Source organism: Ovis canadensis, chromosome 10, assembly GCF_042477335.2.
Source record: "Ovis canadensis isolate MfBH-ARS-UI-01 breed Bighorn chromosome 10, ARS-UI_OviCan_v2, whole genome shotgun sequence".
NCBI lineage: Eukaryota > Metazoa > Chordata > Mammalia > Artiodactyla > Bovidae > Ovis > Ovis canadensis.
Window position 1 is genome coordinate 33,213,887 of NC_091254.1, and position 9,882 is coordinate 33,223,768.

The following is a 9,882-nucleotide window of genomic DNA, read 5'->3' on the forward strand; positions in this document are numbered from 1 at the left end:
ATGCGCCTCACACATAGCACAAAGTTAGCTTTTTTTTTCTTCCAGAACATTCCAGCCTATGAGGCTTCCAGCCAGGGGCAAAATGCCTATTAAGGACACCAGCTTCCAGGGAAGCAGGGGGAGAGCTGGGTCAGACCTAGGCTCGGTTTTGCCCCACACAAGCAGCAAATGTGAAGGTAGATACTTCACATTTGGTAGAGGAGGAGGGTAGCCACACACCTGGACTACTGAAAATTCTCCCTCTCCTCCAATGAAATACAACGTCATGAGCTGGTGGATGGCTCAGAAATACAAAGTAGAAAGAGGATTTAGTCATTCTTCAGGTATCTGGTCCCATTTCTTCCTAAAACATGGAAGGCCAAGCCATCATAATAGGGTTCAGATCTGCCCCAGAGGCCAAGTCATACTAAAACATAATAAAAACCTGTCCATGAATCTAATTCTCCGTATCAGTATTCTATCTCCAACCAGATTATCAAGGAGTGCTTGCTGAACAGCCCCTGTAATCAGAGTACGGTTCTCAACTGCTGGGAATTGTAAAGAAAATATGGTGCCCTATTCTGGAAAGACTTATTCATGCTCTGAGATTGAAAAATATTTATTGAATTCTCACTTGGTACCAGGCACTAGGGAAAGATGAAATCCTGTCTTCCGGAGCATGTGATGTCAGGAGATGGAGGGGGCCAGATAACAAACAGCTAAGTAGATTCAGTAGCAGGTCAGTTGGTCATAAGCTCCACAGAGAAAATATAGCAGCGCAGGGGAGGGTCTGAACGGAGCTGTGCAGTACAGACGAGATGGAGAGTTGGCTTTTGTGAGCCTGATGTGCAGACATGCTCTGAGCCCCAGTGGGTCTTTCTCAGAGTTGTCATGTGGCGGAGATGGGTGAGGGAGCCTTTTGGCAGACATGGGCAGACCACCAGGCCAAGGAGCAGAAAGGACCCAAGGACAGAGACTTGGGGGGGCTGTAACCTGTGACAGCCGACAGCTGGTACCTACCAGCTGGTACCTACGTGCTCCTGGGAGCATCACGGGAGTCAAAGAAAAAGACCACAGTTTCACGAGCCACAGACCTCTGCCTTCAGGTCAGCAGAGTGCCTGGTGACCAAGGGGGACGAGGACCCTTGGACGAGTTGGAGTCCAGCAAATGCCAGCCCCCTAGGAACCAACACAAAGCTAGGCACCCCCCTCCCTCCCTGGTTTCCTAAGGCCCTTTAAGCCACCTGACCTTCGCTTCCCGCCCACCTGGGCCCTCTTAGGGAAAGACGGGGCAGAAGCAGGAAGCCATCAGAGAGAAGAGGGCCGAGCACTGCTGAGAGGGGCTGTCTAATTCATTCAACCGGACAATGCTTTACGCAGGCTAGATAATTGTTTCTTGCTACCTGAGGGAGTAAGGGAGAGTTCAGATCAACTAGAGATGGAGAAATTATATTTTCGCTGCTTAGGCAGAGAGGGAGGGGGAAGGGAGGAAAAGGGGAGACGGTGGATGCAGACACTCTTTTGAGTTTTGCTGAAAACATGGAAACAATCCAGAAAAGGGAGGAAAATCTGATGACGCGTGTGAGAGAGAACTTCCAGAGTGATTTCTAGGATTTTGAGGAGGTGAATGAAGTGCCGAGTGGCAGAGTTGAGTTCAGGTACAAGTACCATCCACTCATTCATCTGTCCAGGGAGTGGACGGGGGTGTGTGTATCGAAAAGCAGAGGCATTACTCTGCCAACAAAGGTCCATACAGTCAAGGCTATGGTCTTCCCAGTGGTCACATACTGTTGTGAGAGCTGAACCGTAAAGAAGGCGGAGTGTCAAAGAATTGATGCCTTCAAACTGTAATGTTGGAGAAGACTCCTGAGAGTCCCTTGGACAGCAAGGAGATCAAACCAGTCAGTCTTAAGGGAAATCAATCCTGAATACTCATTGGAAGGACTGATGCTAAAGCTGAAGGTCAAGTATTTTGGTCACCTGATGTGAACAGCTGACTCATTGGAAAAGTCCCTGATACTGGGAAAGATTGAGGGCAGAAGGAGAAGAGGGTGTCAGAGCATGAGACGGCTGGATGGCATCACCGATGCAATGGAAGTGAACTTGGGCAAACTTTGGGAGACAGTGAGGGACAGGGAGGCCTGGAGTGCTGCAGTCCATGGGGTCTCAAAGAGGCAGACTGGGTGACTGAACAACAACATCCATTCATTCATCTGTCTGGGGATTGGGGGGATGGTGGCTGTGGTGATGGGAGCATGTAGTTCTATTCCAGCTGTTTCTATTCTTCCCAGGAATTAAAGTACAAGGTCACCACCTGAGCGTGAGGATGGGAAAGAAGTCTTGAGGATCAAGGAGAGAGGAGGATGTACAGAGTGGTCTGGAGGGTGGGAAAAGCAAATGAAATAGGATAAGGATGAAGATGGTGGGAGAAAACTAAGCCCCCAGCTAAAGGTTGTAAATTTCAAGAGATGCAACTCTACTCAAGGTACTTGGAAGTCTGCACAAAGTAAGCAGAGAGTTTAGCTTCACCAGGGTTACTCTGGCCAAAGAGACCAGAAAGAAAAGAGCACAGGCGTTGAGAGTGTTTTCTTGGAAGCCATTAGTATTGCTCTTGGAGTTTAAATTCATTATAGTCGGGAAGTGTGAACCTGGGGCTCGTGAGGGACAGGGTGGAGCAGAGGGAGAATGCAGGTCCCACTGAACTCCTGCAGTTGAAGAACTGCAGGAGGTATCAGAGAAAGTGAGCTAGACAGACAGGGGGTGGAGGTTAGAATCTGGGGTGGCTGAAACTGAGATGAAGGCAAGCCCCTGGGAACAATAAGGCATAAGGGATGTGTTTCACAGGGGCCACTGCCTGAGACTGGGTGGAGGACAAGACCACGGATAGAAAGGAGAGGCAGAGGAATTGTGTAGGGGTGTGAATTTTATTATTATCAGGAGCTCTTGAGAAAATGAAGGTCAGACAGCAAAATTCTTAAGAATGAGGGGGAATGAGGTGGGAGGGGCTGGAGAGGGCACAGTGTGAGGAGGTGAGATTTAAAGATAGGTTTTAGGACGACGGGGACAGTGATGATGAGAGCGGTGACCGGTACCCCTCCTCCGGAGGGCTGAGCGGAGCAGGGGAAGCCAGGCTAGAGCAAAGCCTGCTTTCAGTTCCAGGAAGAGGAAGGGAACTCGGGAAAAGAAGTCGAGGATTTAAACCACGGTTGGAAGGATGGAAAAATCGCTAGACGGTGTCCATCCACAAACAAAGAACTCAGTTCCAATGACTCGAAAACTAAACGGAAAGCACAGCACCGGACACATCCTGAGCTCTCGGCGTCAGCTACTGTCATCAAGACCACAATGAATGGACTCAGGACTCAGTTTTCAGTCTCTCCCCCAGGATATTAGTCCTTCATGTGTGACTGTCGCTCAGTGGGGTCCGACTCTGCAACCCCATAGACTGCAGCCCGCCAGGCTCCTCTGTCCATGGAATTCCCCGGGGAAGAATACTGGAGTGGGTTACCATTCCCTTCTGCAGGGGATCTTTCAAACCCAGGGATCGAACCCAGGGGTCCAGCATTGCAGGCAGATTCTTCCGTCTGAGCCACCAGGGAAGCCCCTTAAAATGAGTAGACATGGTCATGTCCATAGATTTCAGTAATAAGAGATAGTTCAGATTACTTGGTCAACTCCATCACCATTTGAAAATTTACAGAAGAGGAGAACTGGCTGTTGCCCCCTCAGGCTGGGGCTGATCTGAGAAGACTCGGCTGTCGAGCCACCACCAGAACCCAGGAGGGGCTCTAGATTCTGGTCTAAGCTCCTCTCCCGCTATTGGTCCTGCGGCTCCCTCCCGAGCCGTCAAGACGCAGCCACGAGCCAAGGTCCCTCGGAAGGTCCCTCTCAGAACCCAACCCCAAAAAAGCGCCCGCACTCCGCTGGGTGCGGTAACCGACGTGGTTGGGGGCTCAGAAATCTCTTTCCCGCGTCGGGGCAGGCGTCGTCCGGGGCGGCCGCCTCCCGCGCTCAGTTGGGGAGGGAAGCGCCTGGAACAGGACGGGCCGGGGAGCGGGAGCGCCTGCGGGGCCGGCGCCGGCAGGGAGGCGGCCGGGGGCGGGGACTGCGCGCCACCTGCTCGGCAGCCCTCAAAGAGGACACCGCGGAATCGCGTTCCGGCGCGCGCTGCAGCGGGGCTCGAGCCTTGCGGGCGGCGGGAGCGCCACGCGCATTGCGCACGCCGACCGCCGAAGGAAGCGCTTTCGCTGCGGGGCCAGGCGCTAGGCACCCGGCCCTGCCCCGGGGACCCCGCGAGCGTCCGTGCGTCCGCCCAGCGCGCCGCGCCCATGGGCAGCCCCGGGAACCGCAGCCACGCTTCGCGGGGCGCCGGGGAGCCGCCGTGGGCCGCGCTGCTGCCGTGCGACGAGCGCCGCTGCTCGCCCTTCCCCCTGGGGGCGCTGGTGCCCGTGACCGCCGTGTGCCTGGGGCTGTTCGCAGTCGGGGTGAGCGGCAACGTGGTGACCGTGCTGCTGATCGGGCGCTACCGGGACATGCGGACCACCACCAACTTATACCTGGGCAGCATGGCCGTGTCCGACCTGCTCATCCTGCTCGGGCTCCCCTTCGACCTGTACCGCCTGTGGCGCTCGCGGCCCTGGGTGTTCGGGCAGCTCCTCTGCCGCCTCTCACTCTATGTGGGCGAGGGCTGCACCTACGCCACGCTGCTGCACATGACGGCGCTCGCCGTGGAGCGCTACCTGGCCGTCTGCCGTCCGCTCCGGGCGCGCGTCCTGGTCACCCGGCGCCGCGTCCGCGCGCTCATCGCCGCGCTCTGGGCCGTGGCGCTGCTCTCCGCCGGGCCCTTCTTCTTTCTGGTGGGCGTCGAGCAGGACGCCGGCCACGATGCGCTCCGGGACCTAAACGGCACCGCGCGGCCCTCCCCCTTGCCGCCGCTGCCGCCGCCCTTCCTGGGGCCCTCTCAGGCTTCCCCGCGGTCCCCGCCGTCGGGGCCCGAAGCAGCTGCCGCCGCGCTGTTCAGCCGGGAGTGCCGGCCGAGCCCGGCGCAGCTGGGTGCGCTGCGCGTCATGCTGTGGGTCACCACCGCCTACTTCTTCCTGCCCTTCCTATGCCTCAGCGTCCTCTACGGGCTCATCGGGCGCGAGCTGTGGAGGAGCCGCGGGCAGCTGCGAGGCCCGGCCACCTCCGGCCGGGAGAAGGGCCACCGGCAGACGGTCCGCGTCCTGCGTAAGTGGCGCCGCCTCTGTTCCAAACACCCCGACCGCGCGGTGCCCCTTCCCCGGATCTCCCAGCCCTCAGCACCCCTTCTGGCCACGCTTCCTTTTGCGGTTCGACCCCAGCTTGTCTCCCCAGTCTCCGTAGAAAACCATCTCCCGTCTTCTAGGAGCTCTGTGTCACCCAGGGAGCCCCCCTAACGGTGGGATATCCGGGTCTGGTAAATAACTATTATTTTCCAAAGCCTCTGTGAGCAGAGAGCTAGACTGATCCAAGATGAATGATTGCAGGCTCTTAAGCCCACTGCCTGTGTCCGTTAGATGCCGCAAATGTGGAATTATTCACAGAACCCTGGAGAAGACGGGATACCTCACGTTAAGATAAAGTTTCTTTACTAAATGTTATGTTATCCTGAGGACTAAAGTGAATAGTGCCCATATCAAAAAATAAATAAATAAATAAAGATCGTACAGAGGTTGCATAATTCTTTTCAACGGAAAACAGAGAACATGTTTCTGAAATAGGTTTGTGGAAAGAAACGATTTCTACTTGTTAGTAGAAATCACTCTCTCTAGTTTTGAGCCGAATGTTCAGTTGTTGTTGGTTGTTCTCAAATATTCAATTTCAAACCAAACATGGATGCTGCCTGTAACCTGGTAGTTTTTCTGGGGTGGGGATCTGGCTAGGCAAGAGTTTTATTTATCCTGCTGTTAATTATTGCTTCAGTGGCAACTCTTGTTTTCAGATGCTTTAGCTAATTCTGGTGCCTGTGTTTTGTTTTGCAGTGGTGGTGGTTCTGGCGTTTATAGTTTGCTGGTTGCCTTTCCACGTTGGCAGAATCATTTACATAAATACTGAGGATTCCCAGATGATGCACTTCTCTCAGTACTTTAACATCGTTGCTCTGCAACTTTTCTATCTGAGCGCCTCCATCAACCCCATCCTCTACAACCTCATTTCAAAGAAGTATAGAGCAGCGGCCTGGAAACTGCTGCTGGCCAGGCGGTCCAGACAGAGAGGTTTCTGCAGAAGCAGGGAGGCCAAAGGGAACCCCGCCGGAAACAGGGCTGGCTGCACAGAAAACAGTGCCAACATGCAGAAGTCAGCAACCAACACTGGCGCCCTGTCCCATGGCTCTGGGACTTAAGGGAAAACATGTCTGTAGGGAGGAAAGAATCGGGAAGGGGGAACGGATACTGTTAGGGAGAACTGGAAAGAGTAGTTGACATTTTGCAATAAGGAAATCAACCCTAAATACTCATTGGAAAGACTGATGTTGAAGCTGACACTCCAATACTTTGGCCACCTGATGGGAAGAGCCGACTCACTGTTAAAGACCCTGATGCTGGGAAAGATTGGGGAAAGGAGGAGACAGGGGCCACAGAGGATGAGATGGTTGGATGGCATCACTGACTCAATGGACATGAGTTTGAGCAAGGTCCAGGAGATGGTAAAGGACAGGAAAGCCTGGCGTTCTGCAGTCCATGGGGTTGCAAAGAGTCGGACACAACTTAGCAACTAAACAACAAGAAAGAGTGGTTGATGTTTTGCAAGTTTGTCAGCAACTTAGCATGAATTTTTTTTTTTTGTAAACAAAGGTATGAGATGTATCTGTACCAATTTCTCTGGCCTTCCTTTCATGTACCTCCTTGGGGAAGTTCATTTCATCCTCCTAAAATCCCACATCACAGAATGTGCTCTGGGGAGGTTTTCTAAGTCCTCACTCTCCTATTCTTGGGATATGACACTCATTTTCCAGTTAACAAGTAATCCAGACAGATGCTGCCATAAAAACTGTCACCTGTGAGGTCAGAGGTGTATTTTGTTTTAGATATATGTTATGTGTTGTTTTTGTTTTATGCTTTAGATAAATGAGATGGTGCATCTACAAGGAATCCAGGATAATGAGAGTTTGATTCAAGAAATTACTTAATGTTTCCATATGGCAGTAAAAAATGTTTAGAAACAAGTGAAAGGAATTCTGGGTAGAGTCAAGTGATCAGGGGTCTCACCTCTCTCAGGCTTGGAGAAAATCATTTACTTTAGGCACAGTACCCTCTGTTCAGAACCTAGTCACTGAAGCCTGAGGGCAGGGAGCTGCAGCAGGACTTGGCTTCTACGAAGAGACTGCTGATCACATTGATAAGAGCTTTAATATGCCTTATTCGCCTTGGCTTGGTGGGATAAGTAGTGATGGATTCAAGTCTCAGGTCTGAGTCTGATCTCTTAAGAGCCTTACCCACTTCCACCCTGAGAAGCTACACTTACAGAAAAACAGGAGTCAAGGGAAAGATAGGGGGCGACAGAGGATGAGATGGTTGGATGGCATCACAGACTCAATGGACAGGAGTTTGAGCAAGCTCCAGGAGACAGTGAAGGACAGGGGAGCCTGGTGGGCTGCAGTCCATGGGGTCACAAAGAGGCGGACTGGGTGACTGAGCAACAACGATGGATGCAGTCGGGGTGAGAGAGACTGTACTGGATATTCTGGCCAACAACTGTGTGACGTTGTTTTTTACAGTTTGAAACATAAACCTGTTTTTAGAGGGCTGCTGCTGCCTCTGGGAACTCCAAAGGGCCTCAGCCACTGCCAGGGTCTTATGAATGGTGGCCCCTGGAGGTAGGCAGGATACAACTAGCTCAGCTGTGAGCTACAGTGGTGACTCCATAAACAAGGGTCTGCTCCACATGCTGACCAGGTCCTTTTTCATGTGATTAGCTATAAACGTGATGCCTTCAAGTCTGCTTGAAGCGTCCTAACACCCTGGCCCTGCCCTCATACAGCAGCGAGGAAGCCTCCCATCTACACTGTGTTTCTTGCAACTAGTGGAAGAGGCATACTGGTCACTGAGGGCAGCGGTCTCTAAACTGTATTCTGCAGGTTTTAAGAGAGCATTTCAAGAAAGGATTCTGTGGTCAGCTATGATAGAAAAACACTGCATGCTGTACCCACCTTCCCAAGAGTTACACAACACAAAAGAGCATGTCGGAGGCTCTGAGAAGCTGTTGCTGGGGACACTGATTGGGGGACTCACTGTGCTCTCGGCACAGCCCTGTGCCTCCGCCACTTGTCTGTCTGGTGGCACTAAGTGGACACGTGCTGGAGCTGCAACCACGCAGTCTTTCTTCTCATGGGAGTTCCTCTCTGGGGCACTCAGAAGTGGCTTCTTCCCTATGGAAAATCATGGCTAAGAATTGATACATTATTTATAGTATAATGCTTTTATGTGTTTGTTTATGTTTTATTTATGGTATAAAGTTTAGAAGCAAAGAGCTCTCCTTTGAGCTTTCTTGTTCGGATTCTAGAAAAGAGGGATCTGCATCACACTTTCCTGTGACAGAGGTGTGTTTCCAGGTGTCACAAGGAGCATCAGCCTTCCTTACCACTGGGTCCCTGAGATGGAGTCTCTGAATTCCATCGCTCCTGTGGATGGCTGGGCACCTGCTTTCAAAACGCCCACCTCATCCATTGGTGGATTGTGAGATAAGTGCAGTCTGACATGTTTATTGGAATGTGAATAGATTAATCAGTGTATCTGTAGTAAGGCCAACTGTTATGTTGTGAAACTTTTGTTGCAATTATATATCGGTTGGTATATTTCATGGTTCATAAAATGTATTCTCATTGTGGGTCATAGTCAAAAATATTTGAAAAGTTGTTCTAAGGTCTAAAATTGTTCTGTGTTTAGTCACGTCTACAGAGAAGGCACTGGCACCCTACTCCAGTACTCTTGCCTGGAAAATCCCATGGACCGAGGAGCCTGGTGGGCTGCAATCCATGGGGTCGCTAAGAGTCGGACACAACTGAACGACTTCACTTTCACTTTTCACTTTCATGCACTGGAGAAGGAAATGGCAACCCACTCCAGTGTTCTTGCCTGGAGAATCCCAGGGATGGGGGAGCCTGGTAGGCTGCCGTCTATAGGGTCGCACAGAGTTGGACATGACTGAAGCGATTTAGCAGCAGCAGCAGCAGCAGCAATCATGTCTAACCTTTTGCAACCCCATGGATCGTAGCCCATCAAGCTCCTCTGTCCATGGGATTTTCCAGGCAAGAATCCTGGAGTGGGTTGCTATTTCCTTCTTCAGGGGGATCTTCCTGACCCAGGGATCAAACCCATGTCCCCTGCATTGTCAGGTGGATTCTTTCCTACTAGCACCACCTGGGAACCCCTAAAGTGTTCTCTAGCACAGCAGAAAGTGTCCTCTCACGTTAACCACTAGCTGTAAAGGGGAGAGACATCATAGAACGACGTGAGGAGTGGCCTCGTGGGTCTCAAGTCAAGGGTCACTGGAGAGGGATGGGTGGCTGTGATTTCAGTCCTGGGCCTCCCTCTGCCCTGCGGATGGTGTCCTGGAAGCCCTGACTGGGAACTCTCGATGACCCCAGAAAGAGCTCTCTGAGCCCCCCAGCTTTTTTCAAGTGAGGTACCAACGTTGGGGAAGAGTTTGTGTTTCATTAATTGACTGCACAAATACTCACCGAGCAAAGTGTATGACAAAATACTGTAGAAACATTAGTCCATGTTATGGGGTTGAAATCATCTCGACTTTTGAATGGCCTTTTTGGCCTTGAAATGTATGACTGTATCATCCAGACTAACCAAAGATTCAGCTCACAGGCCAATAAAAGCACTGACATCAGAAAGGCCTGCAGAATTTCAGGTGATTAAAAAAAAAAAAGTGGTT

The 9,882-nt window shown here is 51.8% G+C and overlaps 1 protein-coding gene across 1 annotated transcript; it reads left to right on the forward strand.

The window, feature by feature from the left end:
- The first annotated feature begins 4,307 nt into the window (after window positions 1-4,307).
- MLNR (motilin receptor) lies at window positions 4,308-6,340 on the forward strand. The gene is made up of 2 exons (XM_069602485.1): window positions 4,308-5,205; window positions 5,979-6,340. The coding sequence occupies exons 1-2, from the start codon at window positions 4,308-4,310 to the stop codon at window positions 6,338-6,340; spliced, it is 1,260 nt and encodes a 419-aa protein (XP_069458586.1).
- Window positions 6,341-9,882: the final 3,542 nt, after the last annotated feature.

What these genes read in the sequence shown, in the direction of transcription:
- MLNR (XM_069602485.1), top strand. Translation starts at nt 4,308, where the DNA reads ATGGGCAGCCCCGGGAACCGCAGCCACGCTTCGCGGGGCGCCGGGGAG. An exon ending in GCAGACGGTCCGCGTCCTGC is followed by an intron (nt 5,206 to 5,978) that starts GTAAGTGGCGCC and finishes TTTGTTTTGCAG; the next exon opens with TGGTGGTGGTTCTGGCGTTT.